General features: G+C 36.5%; 1 protein-coding gene and 1 long non-coding RNA gene across 3 annotated transcripts in view; one reads left to right on the forward strand and one right to left on the reverse strand.

Annotated features, from left to right (window-relative positions):
- Nucleotides 1-21492, reverse strand: part of LOC103026930 (RAC-alpha serine/threonine-protein kinase) — a 28502-nt gene extending 7010 nt beyond the window's left edge. Inside the window, exons 1-5 of the mRNA XM_007252921.4 lie at nt 21308-21492; nt 11942-12089; nt 3393-3521; nt 1924-2035; nt 772-898 (exon numbers count right to left, since the gene is read on the reverse strand). Coding sequence (XP_007252983.1) covers nt 772-898; nt 1924-2035; nt 3393-3521; nt 11942-11987 — 414 coding nt within the window. The 5' untranslated portion in view covers nt 11988-12089; nt 21308-21492. The remainder of the gene's footprint in view (nt 1-771; nt 899-1923; nt 2036-3392; nt 3522-11941; nt 12090-21307) is intronic.
- LOC125805011 (uncharacterized) lies at nt 12934-14198 on the forward strand. Of its 2 annotated transcripts, none has more exons than XR_007441268.1 (3): nt 12934-13407; nt 13549-13689; nt 13925-14198. It is a non-coding gene; the product is annotated as an uncharacterized LOC125805011 (long non-coding RNA). The 2 variants fall into 2 exon arrangements; XR_007441269.1 differs by lacking the exon at nt 13925-14198 and adding an exon at nt 13737-13818.

The following is a 21492-nucleotide window of genomic DNA, read 5'->3' on the forward strand; positions in this document are numbered from 1 at the left end:
GAAAGTATTGAACACCCTATCATTTCTATTGTTTCTTTCACAATCATGGGTATAAAAAATAAGCACCCACATACATTTGTATATATTTTAATGTATTTTTCCTTTCTATTTTTCTTGCAGCTCCCTCACAAACAAGACAAACTACATCTAAATAAAATAAACTGCACTGACTGATTAGTGAACTGATTCAGAAAAACATTGTCAGTGCTTTGGCACACTGTAATAGTGAAACTGAACATGGTCATATCAATTAAGCTGATGAAATAAACAGAACAGGGAAAACCCCTACTAACTACTAAGTGTGAACACTCTGAACTCCTCTGTGAACAAGACTGTAATATACTGAACATAACCACAATATTCCACTTCATACTGTAAATATATTATCATTGTATAATTAAGTTTGAAATACCTATAGGTATATTCTGAATTACATGTCTTATGCTCCAAATTCTTTTTGTGAGTTATTCATTATATATACTGTATGTATAAAACATTTTAGTACAAATTTTCTGCTTGGATCACAATTAAATGTTCATTGTAAAATGTATTAATATCATATGTACAGTTTGTATCATGTGTTTATTAGTATTTGTATTTATATTGTAATTACTAATGTGTCACAAGGGTGTAAAAGTCCAATAGTGATGTCAGGTGGTTCAGGTGACGTGTCCCTCTATGCTGTGATCGACAGTGTTAGTGCTATAGCAGTAGTTACTCCACAGGTACCCCTACCCCCACCCCCCTCTAGTTGATGGGGACAGTGTGTACCACTCTGAGACGAGGTTTGGCCAGGCTCATCTCTGTGTCCGTATCCATGGGAACAGATGAAGCATCCATCCGCTCTTGCTCCTGCAGCCCATCAGCCACGGCCTGAATAGCCTTCGTCCACTCCTCCCTGACCAACCAGATACACAGAACACTCTCAGATCTCCACCTTTCACTCTTTCAGCTTTCTGCTTTAAGGTAGGAAGTAGCATTCAGCAGCACTCTGATGGATAGGTATGGTCTTTATTTTTTTTTGAGTGTCTTTAGTTTAGTTAGCTCACTTCTACTTCCACTTCCACTACAGTATATCAGTATTGGGCTATCTTCTCAATTTCATTTCATTTATAAACATTTAGTTATTATGCTCATGAAGCTTATTCTACTACACTTGTTTAGCTACAATATAAAATTTTATCTGTGATAACATTGACATATAAGCATTTTCGCATAAGGAAAGATACTATACACATAAAGATTCAAGCCCAACATAATAGCCTGAATTATTTAATTGCATTAATTTATTTATGTTTGGAGCCATCGAAGTTGTTTAAAGCAGTGGATCTCATTAAGTTAGCTTTAGGGAATCGCAGCTGGTTGCCGGAGAAAATTTTATTATACAGAACTGAGAGTAACTGTTTCATACAGTCTCCCAAACAAATGACCTGTCAAAGTCATCATAAGCTATGACAGTGAGCAGCTCTAAAGCAAGACCCTACCTTGAAATGTACCTGTTTATGTGATACTATCTGACTGAGCCAAAAGGCATGCAAACTACTCATATCTTTCTGATCAGAATGACCTGTGCTGTGAATGAGCTGCTGGCTCTTCTCCCAGCTGTTCATTTGAGGTTACTAGAGCTGTATTTTCTGAGCTCAACACTGTTTCAGGACAGTTCAGTTGAGAGTGGAGATGCTGCAGCTAAAAGGGTCTGAGAACTGAGGGTTTAAGGAGAAAAAAAACACACAGAAATGCATTAATGCACTTGCTCTCATCTGCATTTGTCAAGTCTTCACTCACACACCAAGACACTGTAACTGTGACGCTGTAACAACCCGACCCTGCAGCATCAACACATTCTCTGGACAGCTTCAGGACACTCTACACTGTGGTGATCAGATAAGAGTGAAAGTAAGCTCTGCTGGAGAGAGGACTCACCTTTCTTCGGGAGTTTCCACATGAAACGTGCGCTCGATTACTGTGGTCCACTGCAGGCAGCGGATGATGAAGGTGTTCGGTTTGGGTCTCTCTGTCTTCATCAGCTGGCATTCTATACAAAACCACAGTTAGCTCTTTCATATTAATGAAACAGTGTGTTTTATTTTAAGTAAATAGGTAACAGTAACCTTTTTCTTTTATTGTCATTTTATTTGATTATTTTATTCATAATGCAATTTGTAGCATTATATATTAGCAGTTACCCTGCAACCTAAACTATATATACTGATACAAAGTGAAACAGAAAATCTGCATAAATTGACCACAAAAATGAAAGATAAAAAAATCTAAATGCTGAAAAGTTAACAAATGAACAAAATAATCAAAGGACCAAAATGACTAAATTACTAAATCACCAAAAAGCAAAACCTCCCACCAAATCACCACAACTTTGTGATCATATTTAAACAAACTGCAAAATAAAAGTAACAATAGCACCAAATTGCTATTATTTAATTATTTATCTATTGTTAATATGCCACTGATTCATTTATAGGTTAACACTGTTAACACTGCTAATTTATAGGTTATTTACACATTTACTTCTGCTTATTACACGGAGAATGAACTGATCAGTGTTAAACTTACAAAAAAAAAAAACACAACAAGAAGCTATTTATTAAATGCTGGTCCTGTAATTATCTGATAACTAATTTAATGATTTCTTTATTTGTTGTTTTTTCTTCAGCTACGTCATCTGGCCTAACTATTATATCTTCCACTTCACACGTGAGGACACAGAAAAAAGTAAATAAAATATCAAAACTGTTCATGTCTTATTAATGTTTTATAATATAATTAGTAGTAAGGATCATCACTTAACTTTGACACTCACATTAATCAGTAATTAACAGTTCAGTGGACAGTCAGTGTTGTTAAATGGCTGCAAGGCTGCATTGCACATTTTTCCCCCCACAAAATTTAGTAATTAATACAAATGTGACAAAACAATAACACAAAAACCTTTTCTCTATACATTTTCTTTCAATAAAATTACAGATAATTAATAAATCTGTAATAAATCCATAGACAAAATAGCTGATAAGAAACACCTTGTATATTTCCCCACTGTAAATTGCTTTTTGAGAGTAAATACACTAATTTGATTCTTATTAGTCTTATAGATGTTATTAATCATTTAATAACCAAATAAGATCTGAACTAATTTAGTACATAGTAAACTCAGTTACTGACTGATGATCAGTTCAACTTTTTATCAGTGATAATTAATGTTTGATAAATAGTTAAATAACATATTTAGTGATCAGTGACATTCACAGCATGTTTAATGATTATTTTGAGACCGTAAAGTAAAGTGTTACTATAATAAGTCCAGCAATGAGGAATAAAGAGATTCCTGGTTATGAACATAATAAACTCTGTTTAATGATGAGCAGAAAGTTCCGTACGTGCCACTGAGAAGTTATTGAGCGGAGTCTCCAGCTGATCCACGTCCTGCGGCCGTTCTTTATACCCGATAAACGTCCCGTCGCTCTTCAGCAGGAAATATCGCGGCCTCCACGTCTTTATATATTCTCCTGAAAACAATCAATACATTCCAGAATTACTTATGAATTAATCTTGTTCATAACCAAATTCATAAATACACTTTTACAATTAAAGAATCTTATTTGGATATAGATTTGGACATATACTTTAATATGTATTAATTAAAAAATGATGTTTTAATATAACTTTATTCTAGATAATATTGTTATTAGAAAGTCATTGTTCATTTAAGTGTACACACTAAGAAAAGTAAGTACAGATTTGTACTTAAAAGAGTACAAAGCTTGTTGCTGGGGCTGGACCTTATATTGAGGTACAAAAAAGTACCTTTCAGTAAAAGTCCTTTTTTGTACCCATGGTTTTTGTGCCAGTAAAGATTATAAAAATTATAAACATTATATCATCAACTAAATATGCCTCAAAAACTTGATGATCGAAAATTGTCTGGCTTTCGAATAAAAAATGTGCAAATAAAATATATATTGTTTATTAGTGCAGTGATACAGAATACTGAATGTACCCTTTGGCTGGTAAAATGGTACAAATCTGTACTTATTGCTGTTAGAAAAGACTTTGTACTTCAAAGGGAACAAATCTGACCCCGTAAAGACCAATATTGTACCTTTGAGGGTACATTTATGAAGAGCGTACCTTTGAGTACAAAAAAGTATTCATATCGTACCTCTGTTTTTTAGAGTGTATGTGGACAGTATGTTCGTTACAGATCAGAAATGAAACAAGACTGCAGTCTTTAGAACAGTGTGTGTGGTTGAGATGTTGATCAGTAGACTGTATCTGTATCAGTGGCGAGTGAGTGAGAGAGAGTGTGTGAGCTGGGCTGCTGGGTGGGTGAATAATATTTATTGTAAGCTGATGTCGGCTGTTTGTTTTAAAGTTAAAGGTGCTGCTGGTGTTTTCCTGCAGTGGGGAATTACCCTCAGCTGACCTGAATGAATGTGCTTTCACGTAAATACTACAGGGGCATTCCTGAGTCAGGCCTAAAAAGCAGACTAGAACTTTTCACACTCTTCACTCATAAACTGCTTCAACATCAGTATCATAAAACATAATTTAATATTCCAGGATCAGCAACATGATTTTAGGATTTCAGAAAAGTCTCAGAAATTAAATGTAGTATTGATATACTTTTGGCAAACTGCAAATGGTTTTTACTTTACAATCATTTCATTTTATTATTTTATTTGGGTTACTCTGTATCAATTGGTAAAAAAAATACCTTAACTAAAATTAACCAAAACTATAAATATCAAAACACTTTTTTTTAAAAAAATCAACAAAATGACGAAAATCACAGAAACGACCAAATTACTAAATCAGCAAAATAATAACTCCAAACACAATCACCAATATGAAAAAAAAACACTATGAATCCAAATTTTTGGTTGCAAATATCACTAAAACTACTCAAAACAAAAAATAATTTACCAAACTAACCAAAACAATAAAAATCCCACCCCAAAAAACAGAAATTGCCTAAATAAAAAGTAAAATAATTGCAACTATTTTTCAAAATTCATTACAATGACAAAAACACCAAAATAACAAAATAGTTAGCAAAATTATAAAGTACTACCATCATTACAAAATTGCCAAATTAATAAAAAAATGTACATATATATTTATTTATAAATTAGAGCATAGTGTACAATGGCACTGTGTCAAAGTAAATTCTGTCCTTTATTTACTGACCCTCCTTTATAACCTCTAAATACTAAACCAATACACATCTGTAGTTCCACTGTGAACAAAAGAGTTAGTTGAATAATTAACTAGATGTATAATTTGTCTGATTTTATACATTTGTTTTCCTCTGTGCTCCCAGATCAGGCCCCTGAACAACAGAAGGTTTAAGAGTTCAGGCAGACACTAACTGAGCTTCACCAACAGCAAAACAAACAAACAGCTTGTGATTGACTGATCTGTGCGCCGCCTCTCTGGGGTTAGGAGTAAACAAACGCGCCCTTATTTTGTGTGTGATGATCTGAAGTGAGACGCTGGCGGCTGCTGGGTTTGGCTTTCAGGGTTTTTCTGCTCGTACAGATTCCGGTAATCCACCTGTTAATTCTTCAAAACAGGAAGTTACACAGAAGATAGCACACACACGGTCTCTCTCTCTCACACACAAACACATTCACACACAGGCACACACACACACTGCTGACTCATTCCAACCCCCATACACTCATATATACACTTGGCTGTAGTGTAAAGCTACAGATCAGCTCATTCGTTCTGACTCACCACCACTTTATCAACATCCTTAATATTCAGTTAACAGCTAATAGAAGCTGTACAGTTATTCATCCACATCAAACAAACACAGATAACACCCCCTCTCCCCAAAAAGGGAGTTTTTTCACACAGTTATGAGAGATGTGATAAACAATAACAGGGCTTTCAAGAGTTTCAGATTTACTTTTCAGATTTCTGATAGTCTTTCACACACGGAAAACACAGTGAGAAAGTACATGAGATCTGATGTAAACACTGATCTTAAATAAAAGCAATATTTTTTTTTATTCAACAGGAAAAAAAACACCAAACTTCAATATTCAATGGTTTAATTGGATTTCAAATGGTTTCTTTAATAGACACTTTACAATTTACCTTCATTGACATCTCGTTCTCACTAGATATTATTCTTATTTCACGAATCATTTGTTTATTAGAATTTGAAAATGTACAAAAGTCAATAAATCGTGTTCAAATGGTTGATGTTGAGGTGTGTGTTTTTTTAAATGATTCCCAAAATGCCCTTTCATCAGTAACTAGAAAACATTATGATATTTGTGCATGCTGACTCTACAGTATCATTTTTAATTAATTTATCAATTAATAATAATGAAAACAATAATAATGAAAACATACTATTGTATGTTTCTTTTAATTCTTTTAACACACTTTTAACAGAATTATGACTAATAAAAATGCTATATCGCATTTTGTGTCCTGTAGAGAAATTGTTTTCTTATCTACACTTAGAACGTCATCTAATTTGACTTTGCATAGTTCTGTTTTTACTATATACAAATTAGAGAGTACTGTAAAGCTTTCCAGTGAAGATGTCGATGTGTCAGGGCAACTTTTACAACTTTGTTAATTCAGTGATCACTTTCCTTCCATGTTCCACGTTAAACTCTCACAGAGTGACCATTTACAGAGTAATATTTAAAACTGAATAGGATTGTTCCATACTGATTGATTGATTTATTTGTTTGTTTGTTTACACTGTAATGTTCTGCATTAGAAGTAAATAAGATAACGTATACATTCTAAGTACTACTAAGAATACTAAGTAAAAAATATTTTATACAGTATGCTGTGGAACTGTTTTGGTCTCCTATTAAAACAGTCAGGAGCATCTATGCGATTGTATTTAAAAAAACATTTTCCAACCAGTACAAATGGTTCTTTTAGTATTTATGGTTCTATGTAAGAACCAATATGTTTCCTAATAAACCCTCCTAATTTACCATGAGAGTCCTGTACTACACATAAAATTGACCAGTCCAGTATGTGTCCATACATTCACACACACCACCATCACAGATATGAAAAATCAGAAAAAAATAAAAACAAACTCCAACAAACAAATTCCATTACCACAATACCAAACAATACCCTAATTAAACACTGTGTGAATACCGAGGACCAGATTCCTGGATACACTTGATCTGGATTCCAAATGTTTCCAAAAAAAACTTCGGTATGTCTTTTAAATTCACTCAAATTTGATTAGTAAAAACTACATATCCCTTTTTAACAAATGAAGTAATGAAAGTTAAGAGTACTGTTTGATAATTGCAGTACTGAAAAAGTAATTTTGTACTTTGTATTTGTGTTTGTATTAAGTCTCACTTTCCATTCTAACTTATCTAATTTGTCTGAGAATCGATACACACTGAACCGAAGCATCAAAAAAAGTTTTTTTTCTGACCAAAAACTGTCTAAAGTGGTCTTAATCTGAATCAATGTTTATTTATTAGAACTTTTAGACATAAGAGTAACTAAAACACTAAATTTCACACTGAATACAAATGCATTCACTTGTATATTAATATATAGAGATTTGCTTATTTTTCTGCTTTTTAGGTCCTCTATTTTAGAACGAGTAACTGTTTTGCTGTGTTACTTGTTGAACCATGAAACAGGAGTTTATCCACCACATGTTGTGTTTAACTACATCATCTGTGCAACAGGCCAGCAAAATATTATGCCCCAAATAACACATTTTTCCTGAACAAACAGATGTACAAAAAAATACAATTCAGTAGAAGAAAAAGCAGCAGAAAACGACTCCAAAGTCAACATCAAGATCTTTCCTGTGGCAAACATCTGGAAACTGAACACATTCAGGGTAAAAGTTTGGGTATAAAATGAACTCAGGGGTGAAAAACATGCACTAGGTTGTCCTGCATGCCCTCGCAGCCACACAAAAAAAATAACCCTCCAAATCCCTTGTGGGCAAAACAAGGCTGCCGCCACGCTAAGCAGGCCAAATCCAGCCTGGGCAGTGCTCTTTCTCATCTGGGCTCGCAGCGCTGTCCGTCTGCATAACTGAACTCAGATGACCCCACAGGCAGCAGCAAACAGTGGCGCACTGTCCTAAGGCCCATCTCTAAAAACCTACAGCGCTGAACGTGCACCAAGGCGTCCCATAGGGCTCCATCCTCAGCCCGCTCACGTTTCCCAACAGTGTCGCACCGTCAGTCCTCCTACAGCTGCTGTAGTTCTGTGGGGAGACGGCAAAGAGGTGTGCTCAACCTATTCTACCTTTAAACACAGCGATGACCACCAGCTGGTACCCTGCGGGACACTCACCCTGTCAGGAAACGATAAATCACACTTCACCTCACAGCCACAGCTCCCCATTCCAGATTTACAGGTTATGGAGCAGCTTTAATGACTCAGGGACATGACACGCATAAGAATGATCAATAAAATCAAATTGCAAACTGAGACTGGACTCCGGGTTCAGTGTTCCTACAGCTGCTCTGTAGGAAAAACATCAGAGCCACAGGAAGCAAGACTCTAATTATATTAGAGGAGGCGTGAACTGATATCACCAACATCTCAACCAGCATCAGCTAAAATCGACAGCTATCTAGTATTTCTGCTTTTAAACACCCTAAGTAAGAATTTCAGTTTCAATTTGAAGTGTTTCACTTCACTTCATATATTTATTTCAATTAATCCCTTTTCTGGTCTGTCTCAAATTAAGTTTTTGTTATAATTTATGTACAGCACACTAAATAATGTTGTCGGCTGAGGGCAGATTTTATCCAAGTGAGTGTGACTGCACACAGAGTGCTGTTTAAATCAGTAAGAGCTTATTTATATTTGTTCTATTTAATCAGAGTAATCATAGTAATGATACAGAACCACTCATGTGTGCAGTGAACTGATCATGTGCTTTATTCTCCACAGCAGCAGATCAACACACAAACACCATCAAACAGTAAACTTTGCTGAATTTTCAGCTTTTTCAGATCACCCTCCTTCATTTATAGTATACAATAATACAAATTAAAAGAGTTTTTGAAAGATCATGTTATTAATGTCAAAATACTTATATAATAGCAATATAATAGCAAGAAATATTGTTTTATCTTGAGCCTTGAGTCTTTATGTTGCTAAAATCTTGTTATATTTCAAGAGTTATGTTGTTCAGAGGCATCTGGTGAGAAATCAATGTCATATTATAGAATATTAAATGGACCCAAAATACATATTTTGGTACAATACCTAAACATGACAACCAAGTTTGATATGAGTTTTTTAAATTGCGATAATACAGGCCAAACACACTGACAAAGGAAAGCAGTATACAGCTTTTTTTTTTTAAAAAAGAGACCACATTAGTTTCTGATTCAGTGTCTCTGATTTTGCTATTTATAGGTTTATGTTTGAGAAAAATTAACATTGTTGTTTTATTCTATAAACTAAGAACAACATTTCTCCCAAGTTCTAAATAACAATACTGTCATTTATTTGCAGAAAATGAGAAATGGCTGAAATAACAAAAAAGATGTAGATCTTTCAGACCTCAAATAATACAAAGAAAACAAGTTCATATTCATAAAGTTTTAAGAGTTCATAAATCAATATTTGGTGGAATAACTCTGGTTTTTGATAACAGTTTTCATGCATCTTGGCATGATCTCCACCAGTCTTACACACTGCTTTTGGATAACTTTATGCCACTCGTGGTGCAAAAATTGAAGCAGTTCTACAGGAATTCTACAGGTATTTACCATTCCTCAGACAAGTGTAACAAGTGACCCAGGAATACATCATTACTGACTACAGTGGGTGAAAATGATGGTGACCAGCAGCATCTGGCTAGAAGTGTTTATTTGTAAAAACCAGCAATCCTGCAGAAAATGCATTTTCATTCAATGCAGGAGACCCTACACACTATCCTACATATATCCTGCAGGTCAGTGCACTGTTGTTTCTTTTCCACAGAACATCAAGGAACTCAATACTAGTTCCTACTCCAAGATATGTGGCAGCAAAAGAATGTTAGCATTAGCAGTAATTCAGTCTCAATGTTAATGAACCAACAGCAGGGAAACCTGTTCTAAAGCCTGTTTATTGATTAAATCTCCTGAGGCCCATAAAGGCAGAAGACTATTCTCAGTAAATGTAGGAGAAATGGAGCGGGAAATAGATTGTGTCTGCAGTTAACAGTGCAGGTAAAATGCTAATCCAGGGAAAAATCAGACTGAAGATCAGTAGAATCTCTTCCACATACTCTGCTCTGGATCACAGACTGCACCCCTTTACAGTAGAGATACAACAGAAGTACCCTAAAATAGTTCTTTAATTGCTTGTAATCATAAACAAAGCTACTTAATAATTTACATTATCTAAAGCCCTGGTGGCACTGGATTTATTTATTAGGAGAGGTATCTCTGACAATGACGAAAGTTTCTCATCCATACAGCAATGACATCACCACAAAATGAGCTTCTATGAGTTGCTAGAATCTGAATATTTAGCATAGAATATAATTCTCTCTTCTTTTTTTTTTTACAAAATAATTAATAGATGGTCAAAAATACTATTTTCTTTCATTTTTAGGCAAAGAAAAGTTCCAACAACAGCCTGATTTCATTTTTATTATCTACTGGAGAATCTGCTCTGATGGACACATGCACTTAAAGACTAAATGGTACATCTAGTCAAGGCAACATCCTGACAAGACAACCATGATTACAGGATCTCTGTTTTAAGTGAAAAATAGTAGTTTGAACAAAATAAGAAAAGAGAGAGACACACACAGACACAGTCAATCCTACCGGAAATTAAACAACTGAGAAGCTCCTGTGAATAAGAGAATCACCACAGGACTCCACATGTAATCTTTCCTAAATAGGGATTTGCTTTAGTTTCGAACATGCACAGGCACACACACACATGCACACGCAGCTTTCAGCCATTTCATCTCATCCCATCTTCTTATCAGCATGATCTAATTCAGGATGGTGAGCACAGGAAAGTATCTTTTTTGTTCCATATTCTTTCTATCCGTCTGTCGATCTATCTATAGTTGCTGATTATTCTGCATGCTGTGCTACAGCTCTTCCCAAATCACCCATCTCAGCTGGGTTTAGGTCAGGGGATTGTGGAGGACAAACAATTATTTTGTTTACTACAAAATTCATTTTGTGTTTCTTATTGTTTTGATATATTTAATATTAATCTACAGTGTAGAAAATAAAATAAATACAGAAATAAAGAAAAACAATAAATGGAGGTGTGTCCAAACTTTTGACTACTCACACTCTCTCCATCCATCCAGCCATCCAAGATTCATTCACTCATTTATCCATCCTTCCATCCATCCATCCATCCTGCACAAACTACCCACCATGCAAACCCAAGACCTTCCTTTCTGCCAACATACAGCTTAAACTTTCGGTGTACAAATATACCTTCAGAAATTTGGGGTCATGTGACTCTCTGTCTCTGTCCACCTTATGTGCATACCATATGTTCTCTATATGTCTGTGTGCACTGAACTGTGACAAACACACACAACATTACATTCCTAGTTCCTATTCCTAGTGCTAAACTCTCACAGCCCGCAGACCAAATGCTGAAAATAACACACAACCAGACAATCATTATGAGTAAAAACATTATTTTGTAATAATTTAATAAATTGGCCCTTCCAACAAATAACAATACATATGCAACATTTATTTCTTCTGGAAGAAACATCTATTCTTTCTTTTTTTACTATTTTGAGACATTTTTGTATTTCTAAAACATTTGATATAACATATAACACAGGAAAGACTACAGTTTCCTCAGTGCATTGATCAAATAAGGAGGTTAAAGTCAGATATTAAATAACTTACAGAAATGTTAAAACTTACAGTATAATACACAATAAGTACTGGGTGATTATAGCTCGTACCTCGTTTGTGAAGCCATCCCTCCTTCACAATCACAACTTCACCCATGGCGGCCTGGTGAATGGTCCGTCTCTAAGACCTTAACTTAGACCAGGGGATGGGTGAGATCAGCACCAGCCTTCAGTCAGATCATCCAGGAGGACACCAAGCCTACAGAGAAACACATACACAAACCCATTAATTCACACACACTTTCCGGCAACATCCTTTCAACTATAGCAGCTAAAAGCTTTTTGGTGTAAATTCTCACTGAAGACCATCATCATTTACAGCAACAAGGGTAGGGAGATCAGGAGAGGAGCAGGCTAGTTGTCACAGTGCTGTTTATCTGCTAAATCTGGTGTTGTGTGATATTTGTAATCAATTTATTTATACTTTTTACTTTTCCCGATTTGGAAAGCCAATTATGCAAACCCAATTTAAAGAAACTCACCCTATCAACGGAAATGCCCTTAACACTAGGAGGGTAAAGGACAGTACATCCCTTCTCTAATACATGTGAAGTCAGTCACCTCCTCCTTTCCAACTGCTTCACTAGGTAACCAATGCATTAAAGGAAAGCACCAGATCCCCATCTCCAATACATCAGCTAACATACCCACCCAAAGAGAGCTGGGCCAGCTATGTTCTATTTGACTCTGGCTGCTGATGGCTAGCAGCTTTATGCAGGAATCAAATGAGCCATTCTCGACTACTGAATGACAATTTCTCATAGTAATGAACTACAGAACTCAAGGTTGTGTGCCCCCTTTTTATCTTCACCATACAGACACTGAAGGGCCCTTGAGCTTTCAGGGCATCACAGCAAAGACTGTCCATCACTCCATGTGCTTGATGTCTCAGTGTGTTTATTTGCACACAAGTGTGTATGTGTTTTCACTGCATGGGTGAGTTAAAGGCAGAGGTCAAATTCCATCTGTGTGTATCACAAATGGTGATTAAGGCTGTCTTCGTCTACAAGTACACAGTAACTAACTACCAATCATCAGTTATGGCATACCAGTTAATGAGCAAAAGGAAGTCAATGAGTAAGTTGCTCAGTAATTGGTTGAGGCAGCCAATAAAGGAGTCAGAGTGTGAGGGAATATATAATTCAGTCAAAATGAATGACTAATTATTTACAAAGAGTGAGGAGTGAGTGGGTCAGTAAATGAGTCAGTGATTTAGTGAGTGAGTAAGTCAGTAGGTTACGGAGTGAGTGAGTCTGTGATTCAGGGAGTAAAGATTCAGTAGGTTACTGTGTGAGTGAGTCTGTGTTTCATGGAGTAGGGATTCAGTAGGTTACTGTGTGAGTGAGTCTGTGATTCAGGGGGTAGGGATTCAGTAGGTTACTGTGTGAGTGAGTCTGTGATTCAGGGAGTAAGGATTCAGTAGGTCACTGTGTGAGTGAGTCTGTGATTTAGGGAGTAGTGATTCAGTAGGTCACTGTGTGAGTGAGTCTGTGATTCAGGGAGTAGGGATTCAGTAGGTTACTGTGTGAGTGAGTCTGTGATTCAGGGAGTAGGGATTCAGTAGGTTACTGTGTGAATGCGTCAGTGATTTAGGGAGTAGGGATTCAGTAGGTTACTGTGTGAGTGAGTCTGTGATTCAGGGAGTAAGGATTCAGCAGGTTACTGTGTGAGTAAGTCTGTGATTCAGGGAGTAGGGATTCAGTAGGTCACTGTGTGAGTGAGTCAGTGATTTTGGGAGTAGTGATTCAGTAGGTTACTGTGTGAGTAAGTCTGTGATTCAGGGAGTAGGGATTCAGTAGGTTACTGTGTGAGTAAGTCTGTGATTCAGGGAGTAGGGATTCAGCAGGTTACTGTGTGAGTGAGTCTGTGATTCAGGGAGTAGGGATTCAGTAGGTTACTGTGTGAGTGAGTCTGTGATTCAGGGAGTAGTGATTCAGCAGGTTACTGTGTGAGTGAGTCTGTGATTCAGGGAGTAGGGATTCAGTAGGTTACTGTGTGAGTGAGTCAGTGATTCAGGGAGTAGGGATTCAGTAGGTTACTGTGTGAGTGAGTCTGTGATTCAGGGAGTAGGGATTCAGTAGGTCACTGTGTGAGTGAGTCAGTGATTCAGGGAGTAGGGATTCAGTAGGTAACTGTGTGAGTGAGTCTGTGATTCAGGGAGTAGGGATTCAGTAGGTAACTGTGTGAGTGAGTCTGTGATTCAGGGAGTAGGGATTCAGTAGGTAACTGTGTGGGTGAGTCAGTGATTCAGGAAATAGGGATTCTGTAGGTTACTGAGTGAGTGAGTCTGTGATTCAGTAGATGAGTGATTCAGTTAGTGAATCAGTGGGTCAGTAAGAGAGTGAGCAGTGATTTGATACTGTTGAAAGTAAACAGCAGAATCACACACTAATGCACACACACACTCATACAGATGCACAAACATGCAATCTCCCTCAAATTCACACACACACACAGCTTGATAAATGTACTGATCAGAAACACACACACAGTCAGGTCTACTGTGTGTGTATGTGTGTGTGTGTGTGTGTGTGTATGCTGCAGACTGTATCTGGACCGCCCTGCCCAAAGCCGCCACGCTGCGGGAGGAAAAACACACACACTCTGGGCGAGCAGCCAGGCCTGAACTCACTGCAGCACTCAGCGCAAACCCAATAACCTCACAGAGAGAGAGGGAGAGAGAGAGAGAGAGAGAGAGAGAGAGAGAGAGAGAGAGAGAGAGAGGCACAGGAGACAGAATGAAACTTCCTTTGAAAACCTATTCAAAGACACTCTATTAACAAATCTCACACCCATCCAACTGAATTTGGGTAGTCATGGGTAAATGCTCTCCAGCAACTAAAAACAGGGTGGCCCTGACAGCATGAAGAACAAAATGCTAAAGAACAGCTCTTCTGACCTACACACGGCCAAACCGAGACACCGTTTACCCCTGGTCACTTCATGTGACTGGTATCTGGATTGCATTCTAATAGGATTTTAGTTAAGTGCATTCAGTAAAATGCGTCTCCAACGAAATCTGTACTGGGCGGGCTCAGATGTGGCTCAGATGCATCTCAGACCACCTCCTAATGTGGTTTGAGTGTTTGAATTTGTATTTATTTTGGGTGTATTATTTTACTATGGCTTGGCCTTATCTATATATTATCCTGATACATAAGATGCATGAATTGACCAGGTATAAATGGGATCATAACTTCATACTGTCTGATTTCCTGAGTCCTGAAGCATGGGGGGGATTATCTCCCCAATATAGAGCTCTGGGAAAAAAATAAGAGAACGCTTCAGTTTCTGAACCAGTTTCTCTGATTTTACTATTTATAGGTACAGTATATTTATTTGCAGTAAAATGAGAAATGGCTAAAATAACAAAAAAGATGCAGAGCTTTCAGACCTCAAATAATGCAAAGAAATAAAGTTCATGTTCAAGTTTTAAGAGTTCAGAAATTAATATTTGGTGGAATAACCCTGGTTTTAATCACATTTTTCATGCATCTTGGCATGTTCTCCTCCACCAGTCTTACACACTTCTTTTGGATAAATTTATGTCACTCCTGATGTAAAAAATCAAGCAGTTCAGCTTGGTTTACTTGCTTGTGATCGTCTATCTTCCTCTTGATTATATTCCAGAGGTTTTCAATTTGGTAAAATCAAAGAAACACATTATTTTTAAGTGGTCTCTTTTTCCAGAGCTGTATAACAATTAGGGCTCCAACGATTGGTCGATATAATCGACAATGTCGATTATAAAAATGTGTCGACTCCACATGTTCATTGTCGACTAACCATTAATTAGTAGCACAACACAAAGTACTGGGGACAGAAAGTGCTCAAACACAACAGATTACATGCTTCCTCAAGCAGCACTTTCCATATTTAAAAGTTCTGGACATTTGAACAGCATTTAAATCCCACATTCAGTTTCTATTGTTCGAAATTATAAGAAAAAAATTAGAAACAAGTCATACCTACAGCAAGCAGAGATTGAGGGCATGGCAGAAATAATCGTTGACTAATCAACTAATCTAAAAAAAAAAATAATTGTCAGATTATTGTCGACTACCAAAATAATACTTAGTTTCAGCCCTTTTAACAATGAACACAAAGTATACCCAATCATTTGTACAGATATATTTATGAGCAGTAAACTGGGGAAGGGTTTCTGCTTCATTTTAACACCTAAATGCAAGCCTTCCCAACTAAACATAGGGTTCTGAGAGAGATTATAAGTGCAGGCTTTCTAAATTTGGTTCTTAAAATGTTGATGTAGGGGGTAAAATATCAGACAACATCAACTCCACATATTTAAATAATTAATGCATATTAGAACTCAGCTAAGAAAGAACAGAATACTTCACTCAAGGGTGTGGGGTGAGACAGGCTGCAGCTTGAGTGCAACCTTGTTCAATATTTATTATAACGAGTTAACATGCTACTGGAACAAACTGCAGCTTCTTGACTAAACCCAAATTCCTGCTTTATTTAGATGATATGGTTAGAACTGCTCCCTGACAGTCAATCAGAACAAAAACAAAGGTGGAATTAAAAAACAAAAAAAAAGGCCAGGTCTAAGAAAAACAGACAAATTTTATTTTATGGATCCTAGAGCCCTAGAGCACCCTTTACATTGTTTACCTAAGACTAATAAAACAAATCAAAACATATTTTTATTGCATTTTTTTTTCGATCAAAGCCACAGTGTGTCTGGAGCTCACCTTAAACATTCGGGTGCAAGGCAGGAATACCCATGGAAGGGGTGCCAGTCCATCTCAGGATACTGCATACACTCATTTACTTACAGTTACACCCATGATTGATTTAGCAAAGCTAATTCACCTACTGTGTGAATTTGGAAGGTGGAAGGAAGCCGGCACAAGCTTGGGAAAACACACAAACTCTTCACATTAGATCGACAGAATGCTGATTTCCAGTTTTTAATCTAGTATTGTTTCAGCAGTTGTGTACAGATCTAGAATAATAACATTAATAAGCAGAGGTAAATTAGCGTTAGCATTTGTTTGTTTACCTAAAGACTGGCTGCTTTTCTCTGTGTACATTTAAAGTCACATGTCCACCTGACCTACTGTAGCTTCGGTGGTCTCAACACGGCTTTATGTCAATATGGCTTTATGTCATGCATTACTGTCTGAATGCTGCATAGCATGTTATCGCACACTGTAATTTTTTTAGAGTTTATTTATAGTTAATCTATTTCTGTGAAGACATGAAAGCGCACACAAGTTTCACAGTATGACCAGTAGACTGCTAAGAAAGAAGTCTTTACTGGAAAGTTCTACTGAGGTCATATCCTACCTCGACTGCAGCTCAGGCTTTGGAATGCAGCTTTGGTTAGGCATCATCAAATGTCTCAACTTCACAAGTATCCTTGTTTAAAATTAATAGCCCTCTGTAGAGTTTTGTAACTGCAATTTCATGACTTATTATTACTGACATAAAAAGGCCCCAATGCTTTTTTTTTGTTGCAGAAACACAAATTATTATTTTGAAATACAACAAAAAACCCAAGGCAGAAATAGGCCTTGATTTACTGATTATTCTATATATACCTGTCAATTAGAGCTGGACGATATATCGAGTGGGTGATATAAATTATCAATATATTCACACAAGATATAAGAGGAGACAATATTGTTTTTATCAATATTGACTATGTTGCATTCCAGACAGTTCACCTCTCTCATTGATCTTTCCATCTATTGAATATATCACATGTTCATCTACAAAAAGACATCCAGTGGTAATAAAAGTGCTTGTACAAATATTGAAACGTGTAGCTATGTCTCAGAAATGTATTACCTTATGGAATGAAAAAATATTGAAATATGTATTGTTTATCAGCAAAAAACTACACAGATATAGATATTTGTTTGTGACTAAAATAGATTACAGAAAAAAACACTTAAAATCTATGAGCCCTACCCTAAACCCAGTCCCCTCAGTCATGTATATCTCATTAGTCCCCCTTTGTAGTTCAATCAGTAGGTTTTACATTTTTCTGTTATTGAATCAGAAGAGTATTTGAGACTATTCTGCTCTATGTTCTTCAGCACTCTAAGACCTCACTCTGTAACCTTACTTTGTCTGTCTTTTTTTTGTGGCTGAGTTACTAAGTTGCTAAGTGGTCCTATACGTTTCTGCTGTTCTTTAACACCACTCACAGTTGATTGTGGGATATCTAGGAGGATAGAATAACACAATAGAATTCAGAGAGCTCTTTAGCTCCACCCATTCTTTCATGAATGTTTGTAAAGACAGATGGTGCAGATAGGGACTTGATTTTATATATGCCTGTTGCAATAGGACTGAATTAAAAACCTGAAATCAATAATTAATAGGAGTGTCTCATTACTTTTACCATTCTAGTGAATATAACTCATATATAAGACAACTCATGCACACATAACTGATACGTTAACACAACTGATCTATCTGTAGTTTACAGGTTGATTATGCTGCATCAACAATAAGTACATAAAGGCATATCTCAGGGTTGTTTACTGGGCCAAATATAAAACTCATTTCCAGACACATTTCCTGAATTCTAATTACTCTGGGCAAGACGGAGCAGTCCTGAATTACCACTTTTAGAGTTGTTTGTTTTTACGTTTGGTTTCTTAGCAACTGCCGTCCCCCTCAGATGTGAACGGACCACCTTGAGCGAACTGAGGATGGAGAGTCAGCCTCCGCTCCAGTCCTCCTCAGTGTAAGCACAGGAAAGCGTTCCATTAGCAGCGACACCGCTTTGATCTGCTGGATTTAGAGCTCTACACTCAGTCTGTTCCTTTATTACAGGACAGGACTTCAACACACAACAATCACAACACACAGTTACCCACTAAACCTCCTGAATTTCAGAGATTTCCTTCTCAAACAGACAAACAGAGAAGAGTTCAACATGAAGGGCATAAGAAATGCATGTTTATAAGAATCATTACTGACCCCATCCCAAAACACTATTTAAAGCCAAACACAGACCAATAGTATCTGATAAGAACTCTATCTACACACCATTCGGTTCTCAGAACACAGACCCTCAAAATCTCTCTCTCTTTGAACAATCTGTCTCTCATTTAATTAAACTGATTTGAGCACTATGATTGTGGTCAGATGAACCTCTGAACAGTTACTGATCAGTTTGTTTGTTAATTAGCTTCTGTTAACAATAAACAGTCATAGTCATTTATAAACCACTCACCTGCAAACCTAACTTTCTTAAACTAGAGAATTAACAACAAATTACTGTATCCACTATGAAATTTTCAGAATCTACAATGTATTATCTAGTGCCTACTATACATTATTCAGTGTTTACTACGAGTTATTTTGTATTCAATAACCACTATGAACTGTTCAACATCTCCTATAAATTACCATTTAATAACCATGAAAAATGAAATATATAAACTATTATTAAATAACACATAAATACATGTAAATTACTTTAAATTATTAAATGTAGTTTAGATCTTATAAATGTATTAATAAACTACTAAAATTCTATTTCTAATCAATAAGAGGTACTACCCAATATGAACAATTATTTATAAATGTAGTATTAATGTAGTTTAGATCTTGCCTAATAGAATTTATTAATTTGCTATGAATTCAGCAGTATCTATTAGGCACTATTCGGTAACTACTAACTAAATTAAATTAGAACAACCAACCATGAATTATGAATTAATCCTGAAATATAAATTAACTACTGTAATTAACCGATACAAAATATTCTGTATCGGTTATAACTCTGTGTCTACTATAAATGACTCAGAATATAATATGAATGATTCATTATTTACTAGGGACGGTTCAGTTTTTCCTACAAATATTTCACAATCTACTAAGATTACTCTAAATTCACTATAATTAAACTAAAAAGGTTTTGGTATTGACTATGTATTATTCTGTTTCTACTATTAATGATTCGGTATCTACTATAAGTGTCTGTATCCACTACAAATGATGCATTATCATTTAAGAATCGAATATAAAGTGTATCTACTGTAAATGATTTAGAATATAATAAGAATGTAATCCTGAACAATGACACCAGAACCCAAGACAGTGCTATCAGGCTCTAAATAGAGATATACACAGGTACTGTTCAGCAGAGTGTTGGAGACTTTTCTCCAATATACTCCTCAGCACTCAGAGACCCCACGCTGTAACTTTAGGTGGTCTGTTCTTCTGGGGCTAAGCTGCTGTGGTTTATAAATGCTTTTTTTTCACAACTTAAATTAGTATAATTATCAAGTATCCAATAAGAATGATTTAGAATCTATTAAGAATGATTGACTATAGTATGTAATTATCTACAATAAATGGCTACATTATATGGTTTAGTATACATATTCAGTATCTACTATTAATAAGGAATGATTCAGAATCTTATAAAAATGATTAAGTATACTGTGGCAGTTTGTATATTGTATCTACTACAAATGGCTCAATATCTACAAAATATTTAGAATCTATTAATTAAGAATGATTGAGTATACTGTGTAACTGATATAGTACCTACTAATAATCAAATCAAATCAATTGTATAGTGCGTTTTACAACTAATGTTGTCGCAAAGCAGCTTTACAGAAACACGATCGCAGGACAGAGAATCCGAGAAAACACTAAACATACAATACAGAACCTCCAATGAGCAACAGAGGCAAGAAAAACTCCCTCAAAGCTGTAGGAGTAAGAAACCTTCGGAGGAACCAAGACTCACATGGACCTTATATTATCATATTATCACATGTATTATTATTGTGTTCTATCAAGGCTAGGATGTAAGTGGGGACCCATTCTCTTTTGGTCAGACAACTTAAAAATAATGTTAATTATATTAAACATTGAATATAAAAATTAATGTCTCCGTATCTACAGTAAATTGTTTAGTATCCACTTTAAAATATTCAATATTTACTATGAATTATTCTATATCTACTATGTGTTGCAGAATGTCTCTATAAAGGCTAACCCTGACTTTTACTTTCTGTATCACAAGAATTCAAAGGTTTCCTTATGAAAACAGGACAGGCTGCAGTGTGCTGGTGCTGAGGACACTGCCCACACCTTCTGCGCACTCCTGTCCCCCCCCACACACACACACACACTCCGCTAGCTAGCAGGGCAGTGTTTCCACAATAACACTGAGACTGACCACAGCTGTGTCCAGTATGGTCAGGGTCAGACAGGACAGTCAGTAATGCTGCTCTGAACACACTCGGCCTCCTCCTGCTCCTTTATCAGTTTATCACTCTTAATCAACCAGGAGCTCCAAACAGAGAACACACACACGCACACACAGCCTCAGTCCAAACAGAGTGACCGCCTTACAGCATCTACACTACCACACACACACACACGCGCGCGCGCGCGCGCAGTCCCGCATGGCCATACCCAGCAGCGCCGCTTCACACTTGGCTCATCTCGGGGGTCTCCGGCTGTTCTTCTCGCGCTGTAAAGCCCATCAGCTCGTCGCGCTGAAGTCTCGGTTCTCCCCTCGAGATGTTCTCCATAGAACCTGCGGGCGATCTCAAAACAGCGCCGCCGTGTTCTTCTACCTCCACCCTGCCCTCAGCCCG

The sequence above is a fragment of the Astyanax mexicanus genome, chromosome 1 (assembly GCF_023375975.1).
Source record: "Astyanax mexicanus isolate ESR-SI-001 chromosome 1, AstMex3_surface, whole genome shotgun sequence".
NCBI classification, from domain to species: Eukaryota; Metazoa; Chordata; class Actinopteri; order Characiformes; family Acestrorhamphidae; genus Astyanax; species Astyanax mexicanus.